The 20,799-nt window shown below is 42.0% G+C and overlaps 6 protein-coding genes and 1 pseudogene across 13 annotated transcripts in view; 4 read left to right on the forward strand and 3 right to left on the reverse strand.

Moving 5' to 3' along the window:
• The window catches only part of LOC135132287 (uncharacterized protein), a 56,256-nt gene extending 48,897 nt beyond the window's left edge, over positions 1-7,359 (forward strand). For 3 of the 6 annotated variants that reach the window (XM_064060323.1, XM_064060324.1, XM_064060321.1), the window contains exons 11-21: positions 52-348; positions 396-742; positions 1,014-1,559; positions 1,605-2,007; positions 2,051-2,285; positions 2,375-2,518; positions 5,999-6,228; positions 6,292-6,471; positions 6,518-6,905; positions 6,954-7,089; positions 7,135-7,359. In XM_064060323.1, coding sequence (XP_063916393.1) covers positions 52-348; positions 396-742; positions 1,014-1,559; positions 1,605-2,007; positions 2,051-2,285; positions 2,375-2,518; positions 5,999-6,228; positions 6,292-6,471; positions 6,518-6,905; positions 6,954-7,089; positions 7,135-7,186 — 2,958 coding nt within the window. In that variant the 3' untranslated portion in view covers positions 7,187-7,359. Of the gene's footprint in view, positions 1-51; positions 349-395; positions 743-1,013; positions 1,560-1,604; positions 2,008-2,050; positions 2,286-2,374; positions 2,519-4,760; positions 4,925-4,975; positions 5,120-5,998; positions 6,229-6,291; positions 6,472-6,517; positions 6,906-6,953; positions 7,090-7,134 lie in introns of those variants that run through there. The other 3 variants (XM_064060322.1, XM_064060325.1, XM_064060326.1) reach the window with 3 other exon arrangements.
• Positions 7,360-7,444: 85 nt separating this feature from the next.
• On the forward strand, positions 7,445-9,094 carry LOC135132288 (uncharacterized). Its single transcript, XM_064060327.1, has 6 exons — positions 7,445-7,757; positions 7,805-7,947; positions 7,993-8,354; positions 8,400-8,567; positions 8,615-8,797; positions 8,850-9,094. Exons 1-6 carry the CDS (start codon positions 7,465-7,467, stop codon positions 9,066-9,068), a joined length of 1,368 nt encoding a protein of 455 aa, XP_063916397.1. The 5' UTR covers positions 7,445-7,464; the 3' UTR covers positions 9,069-9,094.
• LOC135131857 (lactosylceramide 4-alpha-galactosyltransferase-like) lies at positions 9,090-10,342 on the reverse strand (annotated as a pseudogene).
• Positions 10,343-10,459: 117 nt separating this feature from the next.
• LOC135131967 (lactosylceramide 4-alpha-galactosyltransferase-like) lies at positions 10,460-12,564 on the reverse strand. Of its 3 annotated transcripts, none has more exons than XM_064059850.1 (3): positions 12,384-12,564; positions 11,158-11,614; positions 10,460-11,103 (listed from the first exon to the last, which is right to left on the reverse strand). In XM_064059850.1, the coding sequence occupies exons 2-3, from the start codon at positions 11,595-11,597 to the stop codon at positions 10,557-10,559; spliced, it is 987 nt and encodes a 328-aa protein (XP_063915920.1). In that variant the 5' UTR covers positions 11,598-11,614; positions 12,384-12,564; the 3' UTR covers positions 10,460-10,556. The 3 variants fall into 3 exon arrangements, with proteins under 3 accessions (XP_063915920.1, XP_063915919.1, XP_063915918.1); XM_064059849.1 differs by lacking the exon at positions 12,384-12,564 and adding an exon at positions 11,949-11,988; XM_064059848.1 differs by lacking the exon at positions 12,384-12,564 and having other exon boundaries at positions 11,158-11,805.
• Positions 12,565-12,603: 39 nt separating this feature from the next.
• On the forward strand, positions 12,604-14,305 carry LOC135131965 (uncharacterized). The gene is made up of 3 exons (XM_064059846.1): positions 12,604-12,699; positions 12,873-13,483; positions 13,531-14,305. The coding sequence occupies exons 2-3, from the start codon at positions 12,889-12,891 to the stop codon at positions 14,253-14,255; spliced, it is 1,320 nt and encodes a 439-aa protein (XP_063915916.1). The 5' UTR covers positions 12,604-12,699; positions 12,873-12,888; the 3' UTR covers positions 14,256-14,305.
• Positions 14,306-14,353: 48 nt separating this feature from the next.
• On the reverse strand, positions 14,354-18,127 carry LOC135131966 (lactosylceramide 4-alpha-galactosyltransferase-like). Its single transcript, XM_064059847.1, has 4 exons — positions 17,171-18,127; positions 16,574-16,870; positions 15,258-15,540; positions 14,354-15,206 (listed from the first exon to the last, which is right to left on the reverse strand). The coding sequence occupies exons 2-4, from the start codon at positions 16,815-16,817 to the stop codon at positions 14,663-14,665; spliced, it is 1,071 nt and encodes a 356-aa protein (XP_063915917.1). The 5' UTR covers positions 16,818-16,870; positions 17,171-18,127; the 3' UTR covers positions 14,354-14,662.
• A 53-nt stretch (positions 18,128-18,180) lies between these two features.
• Positions 18,181-20,546, forward strand: LOC135131964 (uncharacterized). Its single transcript, XM_064059845.1, has 5 exons — positions 18,181-18,339; positions 18,410-18,591; positions 18,709-19,070; positions 19,116-20,329; positions 20,379-20,546. The coding sequence occupies exons 1-5, from the start codon at positions 18,261-18,263 to the stop codon at positions 20,531-20,533; spliced, it is 1,992 nt and encodes a 663-aa protein (XP_063915915.1). The 5' UTR covers positions 18,181-18,260; the 3' UTR covers positions 20,534-20,546.
• Positions 20,547-20,799: the final 253 nt, after the last annotated feature.

Genomic DNA, 20,799 nt, shown 5'->3' on the forward strand with positions numbered 1-20,799 from the left:
AACCTGGAGTAGGCTTCCGCAGACAGTTTGCTAACTAGGTTTTTTGCGTAGGGTGAGACCTCTCCTCGCATAGTCATCGAGAAAGCGAGCAAAACCCTGGAACCTCCAAGTTCCACCAAGCAACAATTCTTGACACCTCAGCGGACCATTTCCCCCACTCCGACGTGGCGTCGGCGGACCCCCGAAACCCCGTCCGAGTCGCCCCTCCCCGCCATCGTCCCCGACCTGCTCCTCGCACGTACAGATTCTTGTAAAACCAACACTGACGTGTCCGAAAGCACGACGACCGACGACTACATCACTGCCAATTCGGGAACCGATAGCTCTCGGAAAAGCGGATCCAGCAAGGTAGTCGGACGCTGGTCGACTTCTTCTCGTCATTTGTTTGATTGCAGGGTGTGGACTTTTACAACTTGCACGCTCACCTGCAGGACGGCAGCTCGTTCGAGAGCAGCAAGGGCGACATTTTCGGCGACGACATGGTGGTGCCTTCGTTCTCGCCCCCCCTCATCCTCGAAGAAGCTCACAGTTTATCAAACACCCCAGTGCCTGAGGTGCGTACTGGCCGCTCGACTCCGTCCGACACGAGCTCTTCGTGTGGAAGCTACAGCGTTGACGGATCCTGCCCCGATCTGCTCGAAAGATCCAAAGTGCCTTCAGCTGCTACCAAGCCGGCGTCGGAAGACGAGAGGAGCACGCGGTACGAATCTCCGGTTTACTACGAATCGCCCACCGACAACGGGTAATCATTGTCAGGGGCGGCTTGCCCTATGAGGCAGGTGCGCTTTATTATTGTCATAAACCAAACTTCTCCTCGTAGTCTGCAACCGCATCTCTATTCACAAAAGACCTGCCGCATCCTCACCGCTATACCCGTTCCTAGTAAAACAGCCAATTTTTAAAAAGTTTGTTGCAAAATATCGTAAGTACCTCAGTGCTCTACACCTTGACACGAGTCGCCCCTGACCATTACGATAGTAGCTCGCGCTCCGTTTAACTTTCGCATTCCCTAGATGGAAGAACGAAGAGTTCAATCGCGAACCCAGCAAACCCAGCAAACGCCGACCTTTCACTCTAGATATCAGCAAACACCAAGACACTTACACCCTATCGCCCAACAGCAAGCACAAAACCCTCAAGAAGGAGGCGAAATCGTCGCCGTCGAGCGACAAGCCGAAAAGGGCCAAAGCTAGAACCAGGAGTCCAATGCAAGCGCACAAAAAACACTACCAAATCAAGAAATCGACCACCGTCTACGGCCCAAACCCGGAAGACCGGTACAAGATCAACCTGGAGGAGAGCAAAGCGACGTCCGACGAGTCCAGTTGCGATTTAGGGAGAAAGTACCCCATCAACCAGACGTCTCCCCGCAAAGGAAAGAAGCTCAAAGACAACACTAGACGCAAGTCGCTGCCGCGGTCCCCCACTGGACAACGGTCCAAGAAGAACAACTTCGAGGAGAAACCGTCTAGTTTGCCCGGGAGTCTGTCGCGGCGGAAGTCCTCCAAGAACAAGAACTTGCAACCAGAGGACGCTAAAAGCACCTTGGCGCTGTACAGGTAAGTTTGAAGAAAAAATAGGCAAATCACATGATTTTGGTGCAGTCCTGCTAGCTCCCCAGGCAAGAAGCGCCACAGCCCCCAGCGCAGCCCCGAGACCGCCAAACTCAAGGCCCTCAGCGCCGAGTCGCTCCGTTCCGTGAGCCCGGGCAGCGACAGCGTGTTCTACAGCGACCCCAGCAGCCACACGGCCGACCACCAGGTGCACTGCCTGCACTGCGGTAAAGAGGTGGATATCGTGACGACCGACGACCCCGACAAGAGCATCAGCAGTAACGGCACGCACCACGACATCGTGGTGCAGCCGCCGGCGGGGTTCGAGGACTCGCCGAAGACCAAGCACACCACCACCAGGCTGTACAAGAAGCTGGACCGCCGCTTTCGCTCCGAGGAGCGGAGCCAGACGGACTATAGACGGCACAGGTACAAGCCGGACGTGCGGGCGAAGGTAAGTTGCTTGTGACGGGTTGAGGGTGACACTGAGAGGGTAGTCGGAGGAACGGGGGGCGAAGACGTATCGGGCCAAACTGAGGCCCATGGCGAAGTCCACGGACAACAGCCAGGAAGTGCTAAAGGCCACGGATTCGAGCCCCAGCGTGCTGCCGGGGGCGCCGGAGGACGAGGACGACCAGGGGATTTATGATGTGCCTTACATGGAGGGGTGCTGGATGTACATCGACGAGAGGGACGAGGTGCACACGTGGAACAAGGGGTGCACGCCCACAGGTAGGTGGAGTTGAGAAGGTCGGATTGTGTTTGATGGGCGAAAGGCTTAAAGAACTAGATTTCTTCTTGAAGGGGTTTCTTGTTAACAGAACCGGAGCCGGCTCGTCGAGAGTCTGTGTCCAGCACCGAATCCGAGCAAGAATTTCGGAAGCGTTACCAAGCCGTCACACATCGAATGGTCCATCGAAAATCTTGCCTCGAAATGTATAAGAGGCAAACATCGAGGTCGTTTGGTGAGTATAATATGTTGAAAACGAGCTTTCAATATTTTTTATCTCCGCAACCGCAAGTCCGACAAAAAATTGTTAGAACTATTTTGTAGATGTCTTAGTGTAATTATTATCTACAAGTTTTGCTGACAATTTTTCGGCGTATTGTTTTTATTCTCTCCTGTAATATTTATAATTAAAATTGAAAAACTAAGAGACTCAAAAAAAATTGTCGAAAATGTTTCTAAATTTGCATGAGGGGGACATACATAGTGGAAAATGTCATTTTTTAAAAAGTCGTATAAAAATTCTCAGAAAATTCAATGTTATAGATCCTGACGTGCTGATTCCAAAAACATAATAGCATGTGTTTAGGGTCACGGAGCAATATGTTCGAAATATCCGGTGTGAAATCCGATTTTTTTTTATTTTTAAAAATTGTGCTATTCTAATGGGAGATCCGGGATTCTGTTGGAGTGATCGAAAATGAGACCGGAAGTGACTTTTGCTACAACAAAATGTATTGAGTTAAATTTCAAAATGGTCGAAAATGGATTCATAAACCACAACTTCAGAACTATCTTACTTTTTAACATTTAAACAATTTATTCCAGAAAATTCTAAGATGATAATTCCTGGGGAGGTAGGAAAAATGGATACATTTTGATTAACGATTTACTATGTTTCCGATAACCTTAAAACCTTTGCAAGATTTTGAGGAATTCGATTGTGCCTTTTCAAAGTTAAATTGTAAAATGTTGTTAAAAATCACTCCCCAGTATCAGGTTATTGAATGTAGTTAATTAGTGCATCTCTGGTGAGCGGCACATCCACCGGTGGCTGGATTCAGGTCCCGCTCCGCTGCTCGCCAATTACTGTCTAATTGTGACGTCACGCCCAGACGCCACTTCATCTAAACTCTAAACCGTCCCTTTTTCTTTCTTCGCTAAATATTAATTCAGGTTAAATTGGCCATTTTCCGGTTCCCTGATTCCCGAGAATGGCGCCATTTAAATGAAGGCGCCTTTTGCAGATGATTGTCATGGATAAGAGTTTTTACGGAGTTCGGGTCACCTGTAGCATACGTGCGGAACTTCCGACTCGGGGAACTTATTAAAATTTATTAGATTTACTTAATTGAGTTTGTTTATTATGGAATTTAATTGCTGGCCTTGCTTGGCGCGCCGTAATTTATTACTGGAAACAATGAGTACTTTCGTTTATGTCTTAGCGTAAAAGATTTATTTGTATTAAGTTGGCGAACTTGCTAATTCCGGTTGGGATCGCGCGGTAACCGAGCGAATCGAATTAATTTAATTAAGAGAGTTGTGGTGATTTCGGACGCGAGATGTAAGAAGACGACTTTTATATTTTAATTGTATTTGCCAAGAGATGGAGGGTTTTTGTAGTCTTGCTTAAAGAAAAGTTATAAATAAAAGCAACACATGTTGACTGAGGACTAGCTTTTTTCTAATAAATAATAAAACTGGAATTTAATTTTCGCACTGTATGCCAGAAATAGCAGACGATAAAAAGTATGATGAGTTTGGCAAAGATTAAGTAATTTAACGCTCATGGCCACATTCTTACCATAGTAAACAAAAAAAAATTGACAAAATAAAAATAGCGTGACCCAGAAACCAGAATATTGTGAGTGCAAAAATCGTGGATATCTGACACACTATACCATCACACGTCAAACTATAGAAACGTATCTGCCCGTCTTCTTGAAACCTCTTCACATACACGTAAATAACTATCGATTCGTCCATTCAATTTTCCATTCAATTCCAGAATAAAAGAACATAACCTCGTAAATTCCACCCGAGCTGTATGCATAGCTGCAACATCCAATATGTATGATGATACGACACGGTTTCGAGCATTTCCACGCCACTTTTATGCTTTTGTCGTACGAAAGTGATCTTCCACCCTGAAAACTAGGTTATGTTGAAGCGCCATCTATGAGTCACCATGACTAGTTTGATTCAGTTTTCTAGTTACGACTAACTTGATAATTTTGTCTGCGACTTTATAAATCCCATAGACAATAAAAACACTAATTAGAGAATTTTCGTTTCGTTGGCCAGGATTGACGTCCGCCTCAGCGCCACCTACGTCATCAAACTAAAACCCACCCATGTGGAAACTGCCCATAGCGTCTAAAATTCCCCCGACCCATCCGTTCCGCTGCACGTTTATTAATACATCCCCATCCACTCAATGGAAATCGCTCCTCAAACGTTTATAAATAATGAGTAAACGAGCAGTATTTTTAGAATGTAAAGAATGCGCCGCACTCGAAATAACTCCGACCGTTCAGTATTCGCGCAAAAATGTTGTAATGTGGAAGAAAATTCCGTTGTGGTGGTGCATTTTGGCTGCAGATCGTGTTTACACAAAACCTCGACACTTCATTAATGGCCTTAGGTATGATCTGTCCATTTCGTGAACCCGTTGTGACCTACCTCAATTCATTAGCAAATGGAAATGCAGATAGCACCGAGCCACCCAACGATAATTCCGCCCAATTACGCAATAAATTAGAGGAGATATTAAAGCTAATGTTGGTCATTTGGTGTCGGGAGAACCAGGCTTTAAAGCTCGTCGCGCCGCAACGAAACGGTATTTGTCTTTTCTCTTTTTTTTTAGGGAAATTTTCTGCACCACTAATGCGATGCGTTTATATTGATACGAATTTGGTGGGATGAAGTTGATAATGGCGCTATTTTTTGCTTTGCTTTGCTTGCTTCTTTGGGGTGAGGTTGGGGCATGCATCATGGGACGATTGATGAGGCAGGCCCTTGGATGATGGGTGGAAAATTTCGGCCCGCCAGGTCAAGGACGCGTTTGAGGAATTTATTTTTATAGTGCACGTGTTCATAAAAACTGGGTTAACTTGCCGGTTGAGGGGACTCGCTAGTGGAGGTATAACAATTTTTCCTTTTTTCAAATGATTAAATGATATTTTAATACAGATGTATTGTCCATCAAACTGGAGCTTTTTTCATGTTGTAAGCCCCTGGAAACAGTTCAATCAACCAAAAAAATGTCATGGAGAAATATCGTAAAAAGGCACCATTGCCTTCTGTTTTTTCCTTTTTTTTTTTTGTTATTAAACATTCAAGAATGGCTTGAAAATTCCCACTAACAAAGTAATTTATTTAAATAATAATGTCTTATAAGTTAAATTATAATATTAATCAAAAACAAACAAGTTCTTTTTTTCTTAGTCGAAATCGTCAATTACTCTATCACCTAATTTTTCGTCTGCGTTTTTCTGTGTAGAATACATTTTCAAAACACAATATCTCCATTATTAACAACTTTAATGTTATGAAATTTTAAATATAACTTGTTCATAAGTTACTATATACAACACAATAACAAAATGAATTCCATCACCATTTTTTTAAATTTTGGTGATCACGTGATGCAATAAAATGACGAAACCCTATTTATTTGAAGAATGCTAAATAAAATTCTAACTTCTTTTTCTTTTAGAATGCGACAAAACCGTGGTGGTCCACCGCGAATCCGGCGAATTCGGCTTCCGCATCCACGGTTCCAAACCCGTCGTCGTTTCAGCAATCGAGCCTGGAACACCAGCCGAGACTTCAGGCCTTGAAGTCGGCGACATAGTTTTAGCAGTAAATGGAGTCAGTGTATTAGATAAGAGCCATTCTGAAGTCGTCAAGATCGCACACGCAGGAAGCGACACATTATCATTAGAGGTAATATACGAGGTGAAATCGAGGCGCAACGAGCCGTGCTCACCCAAGCTCGTTTGCCCCCAGGTAGCTCGAACATGCTACGCTCTTAACACCCCCGACGACGAGCATTCCTCCAGCGCCCTCTACAGCGGTTACTTGTGGAAACTGAGCGGGTACGCGAGCGGCACCATCACCAACAAGTGGATCCGGCGCTGGTTTTGCCTCAAACAGAACAATTGCCTTTACTACTATAAGACTGATTCGGTGAGTACTCCCACTGCGGTACCACCCCCTAAAATACCTCCTTCAGGAGAAACAACCAGTTGGAGTGGTGATGCTGTTCGACCACGAGATCAAGAAGCAGAGCGACGACGACGAGGGCTTGTCGAAGCCGCACAGATTTGTGATTTTCAAGCCCGAGGCGGTACCGCTGCACCTGGCGGCCGACAACGGTACGGCCCTCAGCCGGTGGGTGGAGGTGATCGGGAGGGCGATCAGCGACAGCCAAACCGTCGACGAGTTTCTGGAGAAGACCAAGAAGCACTTGGCTTCGACGCCTAGTAATATCCCCAATCCGGACTGCTTCGGGTACTTGGTGAAGCTGGGTACTCAGTGGAAATCGTGGAGTAAACGGTACTGCGTGCTGAAGGATGCGTGTTTGTACTTTTATCAAGACGCGGCGGCCAAGTGCGCGTTCGGTGAGTGGCACTTGGGGTGGTGAGGGCGTCTAAAATTTGGTGTTTCAGGTGTGGCGTACCTCCAGGGTTACAGAGTGCAACAGTCGATCACCGGTAGCAAAAAACACGCCTTTGAAATAATCCCCCCCGATCCGAGCAAAAAGCACTTCTATTTCCACACGGAGTCGGATGCGGATAGAAAAAGGTAACTTGGTAAAGATGCGAGAATTAGTCTAAGGTGGAGTTTCAGGTGGATCGCCGCGCTCGAATATTCCATCGACAGGTGGCTCAAAATCCAGTAACTCGAACCTGCAGAAACATATTCGGTGAAATCGATGTTTAAACCAAAATATCACTAATGTAGATGCATGTTTTTATTATTATTATTATTATTATTGAGGAATAATTTATTGCTCAACTTCCTGTGTACATTGATTTGTATTATTGTTTATAATAAAACTGGTACTATACAATATGCACTGCCATTGTAAATAGAATAAAGAGAATAAAAGAGTCACCTTCGAGACAACTGTCCAAAAATGACGTTTCAGTTCCGATTTTGATTAATAAATTTTTGAAAATGATCAACTCGCCGGATCTGGATGTAGGCGACATTCACACGCTGATTAAGACTGCTAAAGCCTATCCTGGTTACGTTCCGGGAGTCTCGAACGAAGATGAATATAAAAAAAAGACAGAAAGATTCATTCGTGGAAATTCTCTCTGTTCTTACTACGTACGCATGGCGTGGTCGAGGAAAATGCAGTTCATTACCGACCTGGTGCACCGAATACGCAGTTTAGGTACTATCACTCTTTTCCTCAACACTTTGCATTCCGTCACCGGGAAAATCACGTCTTACTGCCTCACCTCGTGAGTTCTACACATTTCTTAGGTTAGTACTAAAAATGGTACCGCAGGCGGACCCCTCCGATGGTTTTCGACCGGGTTCTAGCTGATCACGACAGAATGATGGACCCGGAAATTCTCGTACCTACAATCCATAGCGACCTTCAGTGGTACGAATCTCTGGACGACCAAGAGCAAGTTGCCTATCTCATGAGTAAGTAGTATCCACACCCCACCTAAGTGTAGCACGCTTTCAAAGCTCTAGTACGCATTTCCTCCGGCGGCATGATCAGGATACTTTATTGTCGCCTACAAGAAACCTACAACGAACGTATTCGTCATTCTTCGCCTTTAGTCAAGTCAAGTGAAGAAAAAGATCACGAAGAATCCGTACCTGTGGTTCCAATGGAGCACAATCCCGACGATCCCAAGCACCAAAAAGTACTCGAGTTGGAAAAACAGTGGAACCAGACGATCAACAAAATGAAAGAAGACTTAGCAAAACGGATGCCGACGTCGAAGCAAGAAAAGCAGGGTAAATCGAAGAAAAAAGGTTCGATGAAAAGCAAAGACAAGAAGAAGAAAAATAAGAAGAAGGAGGATGAAGACCAGATGGATTGGGTCTGTATTAAGGAAGCGACGATCGCTACTAATTTACTTTTGCAGGTTCAGTTAATGCCCATATGGATAGTTAAGAAGATTTTTAGCTATTTGGACAAGAAAACGTTGACCAAAGCGAAAAAAGTCAACGCGTACTGGAAGTGGGCGATCGAAGAGCTCGCCAAGGACAAGAAACTTCGAAAAATGTTGGATAAATCCAACAAAAAATTGAAGGTAGTGTTGTTGAGTTTGTGTCTAGGGATTTCATTGGTTTGTTTAAGGCGGCTGCTGGTGGTGAATGCACCCTTCCGGAAGACGCCATGCTGGAGACACCCAAATCCAGAATTAGCCATACTCAAAGACGGGTGAAAAAGTTGGAGCAGAGGGGCGCAATTTTGGATAAAATGAGACACTGTGAGGCTGAAACGACCGACACTTCTTGTGTCATGGTGGAAGCGTTCAGTGTATTTTGTTTTTTTTATAAGTGGATAGGCATAGTCTTACTAGTGTTTTTAGGTTTGCGATTTACCAAGGTTTTCTGGATCTATTTCAATATACCCTAGGGTGGTTCGAATGAATCCACCTCTGTATAAAAGACCTGACTGTCTCTTCAAAGATTTAAACCTGATCTGTGAAACAAGGGACGATTTGTCAGACTCTGGATGCGATCTCTCACGGACTGTCCCCCATAGCTCTCAAACAAGTCTTGGAAGTGACGAAGATATATTAATATAATAACATTTTTAACATAACTCATTCAATACACGTATTTATATACATAATATTGTCTTTCTATTAGAAACCCATAGGACAATACCAAGGGAGAACATATAAAATCAATGTCAGAAAAAATCATCACACTCGTTATACACTTTCGGACAATACTTCTTAGCAAACAAAGAATAAGCCGATCTTGCGTGTACAAGAACTTTCCTCTGGTAACTCAAGTCGTTCCATAAATACACCACATAACTCTCCTTCGTCATCTCCTCAACTTCTTCAACATAATCTTCCTCAAAAAACATAGTCCAGTTGTGTCTTGCAACTGCATAGAATGCTCCAACCGGATAAACTTTGAAGTTTCCGAAACAAGTCCTAGCAACAAAATCACTAGCAGTTCTATCACCACAAAGACTTTTAACCATTCTCGTTATAACATTAGAGCCATTGCTCGGCCACAGTTCTCCCCTGAACTTCTCTTTCAAATCTTCTAGGCAAAGGGTAGCCAAAAAGTGACCCACACCAGTAGGTTCAAAACTTAGCACACCAGAAAGAAGAGACGTTCCGAATTCCACCCCGGCATAGTTCAAAGGAAGTTGCTCCAGAGATTTAGTGACCACGACGTCCAGGTCTAGCTAGATGCCCCCATACCTCCACAAAGTCACGTATCTAGCGAATCAAGTCGTCACGATTGTTAGAATTTTGATAACTAAGAGAAACAAACCGTAAAACCTCATGTGAAAATTTGGATGCATGCTTCACTAAGAACTCCACAGGACTGTTTTTAACATACTCCCCAAAATCAACATGCCGGATTTTGATGTTTTCGTATTTCTGTAGGGATTGTAGTAACCGATCGGATTCGGTTGCTTCTTTTTTGATTACCCCGGAAGGTGTATATAGAAGGTAGATTTCGAGGTTTGGATTTAGTTTGGCTGCGGATTCTACAGAGCAGGCTTGACGTGCCGTTATAACAATTTTGCCGTTTCTGGCAGAGTTACAAGAGGTTTCATGGAAAAAAATGGATTTTCCCTTCGCTGGAAGCAACGAAAGAATCGAAGGAAGTAAATCTGTATTGCTGCGGTAACAATGTATGGACGAGGTGTGTTTCAGAGTGGAAGTTTGTAGCTTAAATAAAATATAAATACAAGCATACGTGAATATCACTGTAAAAAGTGCACACAAAATCAATGTACTTAACTACTTAACTAATGATAAGTATAGAATGCACTTACCGTATCAAAGAACGTAAAAAAAAATAGTAAAATTATAATATGTAGAGCTCGCATACTGCGTTAGACGTTTTCTATTAGATTATTATTAATGCAAACATATGTAAATAAAAGTAAAAAGTGTCAATTTTACACTAAATAATTGCCCTGAAAAGAACGAGTGATTCAGAAGTCTAAAAATGAAATATCTTTATTGTGTGACAGCAACGATAAAAATTTACACTTTCTTGGCTAAATAAATACCCGTTCAAAGTCTCCGTGAAGACACAAATCAGAAATACCTTTCACACTCCTGATACACTTTCGGACAAAACTTCTGCGCAAACAAAACATACGGAACTTTGGCCCCCACCGGAACCTTCCTCTCAAAACTAAGCTTATTCCACACGTGCACCACAAAACTATCCTCCGTCATCACCTCCACGTCCCTTACGTACTCTTCCATAAAGTACATAGTCCAGTTGTACCATGGCACGGGGTAAAACGCTTCACTCGGATAAATTTTAAAACCTCCCGCACAATCCCGCCCAATGAAATTCCTCACATTCTCACTAGCGCAGATGTTTTTAGCCAATCGAGTGATAACCCCAGGCCCGTTTCGGATCCACTCCGTTCCGTTGAAGTTCTCCCTTAGATCTTTCAAACAGTAGGTGGCCAGGACGTGTCCGAGACCCGCGGACTCCAAATTGATGACACCTGCGGCCACCAGAGAGTCGGATTCGACGCCGGCGTAGTTAGGGGGGAGAGTGTCAAGGGGTTTGATCACCACGACGTCTAAATCGAGGTAGAGGCCGCCGTACTTCCACAGAGTGAGATATCTGTGGAAAAATTTTGAAATAGGTGATTTACCCCACGAAAGTTGTATCACCTACCTTAGAAGATCGCTGGTGTGCGACGTAACGTGGTAGGACCTTTCTAGAGTCCCCCTTTTCCAAAGGGACTCCACAGGGGTGTCTTCGACGTAGTTTCCTAAATCGAGATGGCGGATTCTTACGTTGTCGTACGACAATAGGGCTTGTAAAAAGCGATCTGATTCGGTCCCTTCGTTCTTAATTATACCGGGTGATACGTAAAGTAAGTAGGTTTCGTAGTTCGGGTGCAGCTTGGCAGCTGATTCCACAGCGCAGGCTTCGCGTGCGGTAATGACGATTTTTCCGCTTTGGGCAGACTTGCAGGATGTCTCGTGAAAGAAGATGGACTTGTCTTTGGGTCTTGAATCTTGTATGGAGGGTAGAGATTCGGAGTGTTGGTGGTAGCACTGGTGACCAGTTGGATTGTCATTGTCAGGAGTCTTGAGTTGAAAGAAATACATCAAATAATAGATTATGGCTGCGAACAAAAACAATATAACTATAAGTTTTTTGTTGAACTGGATGAACATTTCTATGGTTTAAATTGAGTAGAACGTGGCAACAAAAAATTGGTACAAGAGAGATACAGTGCTTGTGCATGTGGTAAAATTTACTATATCTACTTATCAGTATTGTTACTGATAAGTAGATATCGACATGCTCTTGATAGGTTTTATCACTTTTTGTAAACAAACGGAAAGACGTATGTATTAAAAATCGTGTGTGTAGGTGACAAAAACTACACGAATTCAAAGAAAAAATGGAAACTGAACAACTGCAAAAACAAATCAATTGGTGATAATTCTGCATACCAAACTGGCGTAAAATAAAGTACATGCGTTATTGTACAATATCTCTCTGCAAATATATTAGACAAAGCCGTTTATGATTTGTTATCTACTTCAAAGTAACCGCAAAATATACAACTGGCAGAAAAAATATGTCACACGACATCCGGTACAGATTTCACCAAATTTTCATGTTTTTTGTTGTGCGTGAACGCGTATAAGAGAATAAACTTTGATAAACATTTAAATATACTGTAATTCCCCAAAACCTATTGAAATGCGCAAATATATAATTTCATGAAACTACTAGTTTGATTTATATTTTTTTAAATAATATGAGAGAAATAATGTAAAGCAAAAATCTCCTCGACTAAAAATTCTTGGGTACGGTGGCCGTCTCTTTGCAGGTGTGGTTGTTCAATATACTTCTATTTCCAAGCCACATCATACTTTATTTACCTTTCTCTCTTTCAGTGTTATTGACCCGTTATTACCCTGTAACATTACAACACGTCATATCTCCACAAGCACACAAAGCATCTATATTTTATAAAGCACTGAAGCTTTAAACTAGATCAGTTGTTAGCGACGACAAACGGAATAAACATATTTGCAACGACTTCGATTCCCCGATAAATAAATAAACGAACACACAGACATTTTTTAAATAAAGATAACAACCACCATTAGCGATATCTTATCTAACAAAAAAATCAACAAACCATCCATGTTTTCTCTCACTCATAACTTTCTATTAGCCGTTTACAGGTTTAAGGTAAGCCCTCCTAAAGTTAATTTTTTTGTTTTAGAACCTAAATAACTGCGAACAATCAATAAAGTATTAAATACCTCAACTGCTTCCTTCGCAACGGAATTCAAATGCAACGACTATTGATTTCCGCGGTATTAATAAATGCGCCGTCTAAACTCCCTTTACCTCGATTTCAGCTCCCAAAACCCAAAAATGGTCCGCTGGAAACAGGTCACCCTACTTGGTGTAACATTCACGATAATATGGCTGCTCTATTCACAAAATAGTGCCACAAAACCACAGTGTAGCCAATTTCCGAAGAATGTTTTAAAGTACACGAAGACGTGGCAAATCCAAAAAACCCAGCACGGTACTTTGCAACTAATGAGCGCATTTTTGGACGACCGCCAGAAGTCTGGGTTATTCTCCAAACAGTACCCCACTATTCGAATTTTAGGCATGCTGGACAACACGAATCCACAAAAATTCTATTGCCAAATTTGGTACGACAAGGAGGACGTGGCGGTTGTGGAAAGTAGCCACTTCTGGATTTGGAACGGGGACTGGGAACAAGCTGAAACGTTCTTCCAACCCTTCGTGTTTTCTTGTGACACTCCTGACGAACGAATACCTAAATATGTATCTCTGGTTGCAAACAAATGCGACCTAGCCACCAACAGACTGACCGTAGTTTACGAAAAAGTTAGCACGAAGGAAGATTTCGTGGTCTGCGTTAAAGGTCTGAATTTTCCTCACGATGATATTAGTATAAGACTGGTGGAATGGATCGAGCTCGTCACTCTTCTTGGTAAGTACAAGTTCCACCGACTGCGCCAATCACGTTGGCTATTACAGGAGCCACCAAAATTCACTTCTACAAATTCAGTGTTCACTCCAATGTCCAGAAAGTGTTAGACTATTACGAAAACCAGAACCGAATTGCGATTACCCCTTTGACTCTAGTAGGTAACTACTCCAACACTCCTGATTTTCAAGCCAAGTTTCTACATGAGCATAAAGTTGAGCGTCGGTTACAAGAAGTTCTTCCTTTCAACGACTGTCTGTACACTTATTTGTACAAATACAAATATATTGTCTCTTTGGACATAGACGAAGTGATTGTACCTAAAGCTGGTAACTGGTCTGACCTGATGACGTACCTACATGCTCGAAACGGACTGGCGGATAGTTACCTCGCCCGAAACATTTATTTTTTTGATCATCTTGTACACAGTGTTGGGGATATTCCAGGTTATATGCATATTTTAACACATGTTACAAGGGCAGAGGAGTTTTCGCCTGAAGGTGACTATGTTAAGGGCTTCCATGACACAGAAAGGGTGTTAGCACTCTATAACCACATTTCTTTGTGGTGTTCTGGCTGGTGGGGCTGCGAGAATCTCAACATTGGGGTGGATTTAGCCCAAATGCAGCACTACAGGAGTGACTGTGTTAAAGAGTTGAGGAACTGTGAGGAGTTGAAGAGACGAACTGTCGTGGATACGAGAGTTTGGAGGTTTAAGCAGAAGTTAATTCCAAGGGTTGAGACAGCTTTGATTGACTTATACTTTATAGGTTGATTTATGTTTTTTTTTTGTATCTGTGAAATGAAAAAAAATTGTAGAAGTTATCTTTCTAAGGTATTTTCAGGTTTGAGGAAAAGCAAACGCAGGAAACATCATTGTCGAAAAAATTTATTGCTAATATCAACTGAACAATCTAGTATAAAACCTAACAACCCACCTAACTTGGCTATAAATCCAACAACAATCACAACAACTTTGAATACTGTCTTTTAGGTAATAGGCCAGTCTTCAAAAACTGAGTACTAATAAAAATCAAAACTTTAACCCTACGATCATCTGAAGACTGACCTGAAGATATGAGCAACATCACAACGAAAACCTAATCTAAAAATGAGCGATATGTCTCCAAAATTAAGAAATACCCACAACAAGAAAATTTGGACACTTCCATTTGAGCACAACTAAAACAAATACCCGCATTGTTCGACCACCTTTGGACAAAATTTCTGAGCAAAAATGGCATACGCCGTCTTCCCCTTAACCTCAACCCGCTTATTCCCGCTGTGCTTGTTCCAGACATGTATAACATAACTATTTTTCGAAATATTGAGTACTTTTTGGGTATCTTTCTCGTCAAAATACATCTCCCAGTCCCACCACGAAATCGGATAGAAGGCCTTCTTGGGGAAAACCCTGAACCCTTGACACCTCCTAGCCACCATTTCTTCGGCCGTGTCAGCCCCACATATATCCTTTAGTAGCCTCGTGATAACCCCAGGCCCGTTGTAGCCCCAATCGTAGCCCTTGAAATTTTCATTTAAGTCTTCCAAGCACCGTTTGGCCAACTCGTGCCCTAACCCATCTGGGCTAAAACTTAGAACACCGGCTGCCACGTTTCGAGTGGATTCGGATCCGGCATAATTAGGTGCCAGGAGTTCCAAAGATCTGATTACGATTACGTCAAGGTCGAGGTAGATGCCGCCGTATTTGTATAAGGTGAGGTATCTGGAAAAGTGAGAGGTGTAGATAAAGGCACCATCTGTCGAGCGATTTTACCTTAAAACGTCACTAGCGTGCGATTGGGCGTACCAGGACACTTCGAGTTGCCCCTTTTCGTAGAGTCCTTCCACTGGTGTGTCTTTGGTGTAGCGGCCGTAGTCCACGTGGTGTATTTTGACGTTTCTGTAACTCAACAGGGACTGGAGAAATCTGTCGGATTCAGTATTCTCAAATCTGAAGACCCCGGGGGATGCGAATAGTAAATTAACCTCGAAATTTGGGTTCAGTCGGGCGGCGGATTCGACGGCGCATGCTTGACGCGCAGTTATGTATATTTTACCTGGAAAGGTGAATTTTGAGTTTGTACAGTTTGTTTTTGAGTGGCCGTTTACTTTACATGATTTGCCGCACACTATGCGGGCTTGTTTTAATGGCACGATACTAACACAAATGGCGCCAATTTTTAAACACCGATGAAAAAAAAATTTGCCTGTGGCTATTTATAGTTTTAAAAGGGAGAGAATATGTAATATATTTTTTACTTACCGAGCGTAAGCTACGGTCTCCCATTTCTACCTGTGTATCGAGTGTTCAATATCTCAGTTTTGGAATTTTTCAATATTTCGATTTTTCAAAATTTTGTGACTTTTTAATCTTTGATTTTACGATTTTGCAATTTTTTAATGTTTCGATCTTTCAATTTTTCGATTTTGTAAATTTTCGATATTTTGATTTCGATTTTTAAGTTCTTCGATTGTTTTATTCATTTTTTTGATTTCTCGATCATTCAAGTTTTCGATTTCTCAATTTTTTAACATTTCAGTTTTGGGAATTTTTCAATTTTTCGATTTTTTAAGTTTCAGATTTTTTAAATTTTTGATATTTCGATTACTCAATCTTTCGATGTTTCGACTTTTCGACTTTAAAATGTCCTGATTTCTCGAGACCTGAGGACTACGGGAGTATTATTTACGCCACTGGTTTTTACTTTACATAGTTTAGCAAAAAATTTTCATAATTTTTCAAAGAAGCGGAATTTTTTAGGTTGTACGTTAGGGACGAAATAACTTACAACCAATTTTTTTTATTTCAGCTTCAAATGAAGTCAGTTTTGTTCTAAAGCACGTAAACATAAATATTTGAAAATGCAGTGGAAATACCACCAACGTAAAAAGAATATAGACCATGTATTGAATAAAATCAAGCGAAATCAGAGAATATTAAGAAGCGATAACTTCTGCATCATTAATACCAGTGTGGTAGGAAAGTGACAGTCAACTAATCAAATTCTCTGACATCATTTGATCGTAAAAACAATAATTTCTAAGAGCATTTCTGAGAGGCGGCATTTTCAAATAATCAGCAATTCTTACCGTTTAAATGCGAATTACAGGATGTCTCATGGAAGAAAATAGACCTTCCTCTAACAGGTTTGCTATCTGATATGTCTGGAAGAGTTTCCGATTTGGTGTGATAGCACTGTATGCTCTTTCTCGGGTACAAATAATAGTAAAAATGGTTGAAGATTGTGCGGTTTTGAGGCTGGATCATGTAAATTGTTGCTATCACTAAACATGTTGTGAGAAGGGTTTTCTTTTGTAGTTGGTAGAAGAGCATTCTAGGGGTTGAAAGAGCCAGTTGGAGAGTGGATGTCCATGTTAATGATACATCTGTAAAAAGTGTGCAGTGCAGTCAATTTAGAAGAAAATTTTAGTTGTTTTACACTAACTATCATCAAAAAATTAAATTTTTTTGCCAGAGAGAGAGAAAGAGAGATTTAAAATTAGTAGTTCACGTTCAAATAAATCTTCTTGTACTGTACAACTTTACCAAAAAACTGTTATTGTCGAAATAGTTCTTATCAGGTTCGAGTTAATTTCAACACTCAATAACAAGAAGAGTGATTCACTTAAAATAGACCAAGGTTCTGGCATAGTGATAACAAACCTTTTTATTTTTTAAAAACTTACCTCATGTTTCTCCCCAGGCCTCCTCCACTTGTTTTGTATTCCTGCCAAAGCTCCTACTTATTGTCTTCCATTTTTTCCCGGATATGTCGACTGATATGTCGTTGTTCAACCATAACAATTAAAAAAACACGATTTCTCAATTAACCAAAAACATGAGCATTTGTGAGCAAAGATAAGTCGAATTCATCTCTGTTGCAATCAAGCGATTTTTTATTCTTCTTACATCCATTATAATCCAATTTATTCATTATTCTCTCATTTTCTTCAATCACATTCAATAAAACACGTTATCTCTACCAACAATCACATGTTTTAACACCAACTTCCTATATTGTCATATCAGTTCTGAAATCCAGATGTTTCTGAGGTAGTTTATTGATCTCAGTTCTCTGTTACCCCTAGCACGGAGGATGTAAAGCTTGCCACGAATGGACGCGTTCGTGTTGTGGAATAAAGGGGTGGAAAGTCTGAAGGATTTATGAGGGTGTGAGAAACTTCGACACTTTTATATATCGGGAAGGGTTATTAATTTTTTAAAGATGGTGTTGACAAATGGGGTGCTAAATGTTTGAAAGGGCGGGAAGGTGAAATCGATCTTGCGTGTGTGTGTACTTTAGAGAAATAAGGTCATTAGTCAGTGGAAGTAATAAATTCTGCGCTATTTGCGTTTTATTTTCCTAAAAATTCTACCCAAACTCGTGAAAATAAAATAGAAAAATCGTGCGATGAACTCTGTCCCTGGACACCGCATTTCGGCATGTCCGATTGTTGACGACGCGAACTTTGCTCCATCATCGTCATTGTTAAAATTTTCTGTCTCCCAATATCAAAATATTCCAAAATTTCGCTCTACGCACTCTGATTACAAAAAGTACCACCCAGTACTTCCCACCAGGTGAAAATCGTCGAACGATTCTTGATAACCGTACCTCTCCATAACAATTGACACAAAACAAACATCGACATTCTTACATTCTTGAGGATCAGAGGTCGTACTGATAACTTAATCGCACATGTCATAATTTTTATTTATAAAACAGAGTGATTTGTCATAGTGCTAGGATGTGTAAATCGTGGTTTTAGTGCCAAAATGTTAGACTTTTTCGCAACTTTTGGTTTGTTTTATTTCACAGTGCTATTGTTACCTGTACTAGGTCTTAGTTACTGCGGTGAGCTCATATTTTCCCACATTTTGAATAAAAAACACTTTCGCAATTTATTTTTATATTGTGATGACAGTTTTGGGCATCAGTCACAAACTCTGGCTCTTTGGAATCTCAATCCTCCACCCACAAGTCGAATTCCTTAAAACCACCACCGTAAGAACGCTACTGGACACCCACAGAAATCAAGGGATCATCTCGGTGCTTCTCAGTGTCAAAGGTCAAGCACAACCAGAAGCCATCAGGCGCCACCTGCAGGTAAAAACGCCCAAACTAACTTCTGGGGTGCTGCGAGGCACAGTTATTAGCCAAATCCTATTCAAACAGTTTCTTAATGACCTATATGGCACAAAATTTCCACACTTACTATTGTAGGAAGTCGTACGCAGGAGAGACAAATCGGGGAACCTCACCTTCCCCCGACTACGCCACTGTTTGGTGGCCCGGTGTGGTACCTATGCTTGGGAAAGGGCTAAATTCGACCTTGACCAAAACATCACCGTTGCACCCCTAAGTTACAAAGGACGTTCTGTCACTGAGTACAACATTCAAGACTATGTTAGCGAGATCGTGTCGAAGTACTTACCCCAAAATACTCCTCCATGGCAGGTCATTATTATTCCATCCAGTGAAGACCACCACTACGTACTTTTAAAATTGCACCACGTCCTTTTAAACGATGGATTAAACATCGGGGATCTTCTTCCGCTAATACCACCAACAAGACAAGTTCCCGGGTGAGTAAAACTTTGAAGAAAATTCACAGTACGTTTCTCTTGTAGTACCTTCACGTCCAAGAGCCCGCTAGTAGAGGTACTACCGAAACCTGTGGCAATCCCTAAACTCAAACAACGACTAAGTGAAGAAATTTCCAACTTCTGGAACGAATTCGTCTCGAATTATGACCCTCTTGAGTGTACCGAGCTTCTGAAAAGTACTCCAGGGGTTTTCCAGTTTCAAGCAATCCTTCTTGTGGCTTTAGTTTCAACGGTGAAGGAGTGTCGTAAAGGGTTTCGAGTCATCCGAAATGACTATCTCTCGAGGGGTAAATTCGTGGTGCGCACTCTTAAACGAGAGTGCAAGAAAAGAAAAATCACACCTCTAACTTTAACCAAGTCTGTTTTAGTGACTGCGGACCCTCGCAACGCTCTCAAAATTCTAGCCAAACTTTTAAAGTCCGTTATAATTTTTCCTTTGCATTTCCACATGGTACTGTTTCGTGAAATGGGTGCCCTTTTCAACTGCATAACGCAGCATTATTGTGAATATAGCGGTACTCTCGTTGGTACTTTGTACGATTACGTCCCATTGCTCTTCGGATGTTTGCGAGAACTTTTCTTCTACACTGTAGTAATAGTGAAGGCTCCTAGAACCATAATCGAGGATATTCTCCTCAAGAAGGAGTCTTTCCAAACTATTACTCTGTGTGGTCGAAAATCGGTAGCATGGTCAGACCCAGTTAAAATCGAATTCATTCGTTCCATTTCCAAATCGACTGGAGCTTCGGAAATTGAGATCATGCTAGCGTCTATATCTGCTTGCATTTCAAGGTACTTTATCCACACGAAGCACCTCATCCCGGACTCCCTCCCGGTGAGTCTGCGCAACATTAATTCAAACTACATTTTCGGTACCGGGCCGTACCTCAAACCGGAGGACTCAGTCAGCGGGATTCTTTGTGTAAACTTACCCATTCTAGACCCTGAGAAGGAAGTTTCGGTACTCGAAAACTTAGTCGATATCAAAAACAACCTCACAGGTTCGTTACAAAAACAAGGTCTTTCACACCTTCTAAGTCTGTGTCAGACCAAGTTCGGTTTTTTGACCAAAATTCTACCTTTGTCGCTTCTGGGAGTCTATCTACGGTACTTGTCGAGGAAATATGCCGTCTCTGTCACGGAACTGACCAGTCGGTACCCGAACGTGAGCCAACGCACCCTCTGGGGACAAGAAGTCAGCAGCGTCATCTACTGGAGGCCACCGCAAGCCAATTCGAGTAAGAAGTTGTCGCACTTTATGACAGATGGTACTTATTGATATTGTAGGCGTGTCGCTGTGTCTGAACGAGTACGCCGATCACGTGAGGCTGGGGGTGATGTGCGATTCGCAGTTGGCGCCCCACCACCCGATCCTAGCCAGGGGGTTCCCCGATTACATCCAAGATATAGCGCGTTCTGCCGGAGTCACGTTCAATCAATAAAAACTGAAAAATATTCCGTGTTTAATTTAAATTAATAATCGAATAATTTTGATAAATATGGCATTTTTCTACCAAAAAACCACGCTCACTTTTTCAACGAAACTCTCGTGATATTTTGATTTACATATATAGTGATCAAACACGACCTATTTTAAATCTATGTATGTAACTTAGTTCTGAGCCGCCCCCCACCGACAGCGTCACAGTTTGAGGACCACTGGCACGAGTCGACGTACGCCGCTATCATACTAGGCAAAAAGTTCATT

This window comes from Zophobas morio, unplaced genomic scaffold (assembly GCF_036711695.1).
Source record: "Zophobas morio isolate AGI-343-1 ecotype UQ-CSIRO unplaced genomic scaffold, CSIRO_AGI_Zmor_V1 ptg000021l, whole genome shotgun sequence".
Classification (NCBI taxonomy): domain Eukaryota; kingdom Metazoa; phylum Arthropoda; class Insecta; order Coleoptera; family Tenebrionidae; genus Zophobas; species Zophobas morio.

Bases quoted from the DNA above. Each gene is read 5' to 3' on its own strand.
- LOC135131967 (XM_064059848.1), bottom strand. From the start codon at position 11,666: ATGTTCATCCAGTTCAACAAAAAACTTATAGTTATATTGTTTTTGTTC. The intron at 11,104-11,157 runs GTAGGTGATACA...ATTTTTCCACAG, and splicing joins CACACCAGCGATCTTCTAAG to ATATCTCACTCTGTGGAAGT.
- LOC135131966 (XM_064059847.1), bottom strand. From the start codon at position 16,817: ATGCTCTTCTACCAACTACAAAAGAAAACCCTTCTCACAACATGTTTA. The intron at 15,541-16,573 runs GTAAGAATTGCT...TCACCTTTCCAG, and splicing joins CTGTAATTCGCATTTAAACG to GTAAAATATACATAACTGCG. The intron at 15,207-15,257 runs GTAAAATCGCTC...TCACTTTTCCAG, and splicing joins CACGCTAGTGACGTTTTAAG to ATACCTCACCTTATACAAAT.
- LOC135131965 (XM_064059846.1), top strand. From the start codon at position 12,889: ATGGTCCGCTGGAAACAGGTCACCCTACTTGGTGTAACATTCACGATA. The intron at 13,484-13,530 runs GTAAGTACAAGT...TGGCTATTACAG, and splicing joins CGAGCTCGTCACTCTTCTTG to GAGCCACCAAAATTCACTTC.
- LOC135132288 (XM_064060327.1), top strand. From the start codon at position 7,465: ATGATCAACTCGCCGGATCTGGATGTAGGCGACATTCACACGCTGATT. The intron at 7,758-7,804 runs GTGAGTTCTACA...ATGGTACCGCAG, and splicing joins ACGTCTTACTGCCTCACCTC to GCGGACCCCTCCGATGGTTT. The intron at 8,355-8,399 runs GTCTGTATTAAG...TTACTTTTGCAG, and splicing joins ATGAAGACCAGATGGATTGG to GTTCAGTTAATGCCCATATG.
- LOC135131964 (XM_064059845.1), top strand. From the start codon at position 18,261: ATGTTAGACTTTTTCGCAACTTTTGGTTTGTTTTATTTCACAGTGCTA. The intron at 19,071-19,115 runs GTGAGTAAAACT...TTTCTCTTGTAG, and splicing joins CCAACAAGACAAGTTCCCGG to TACCTTCACGTCCAAGAGCC. The intron at 20,330-20,378 runs GTAAGAAGTTGT...TTGATATTGTAG, and splicing joins GCCACCGCAAGCCAATTCGA to GCGTGTCGCTGTGTCTGAAC.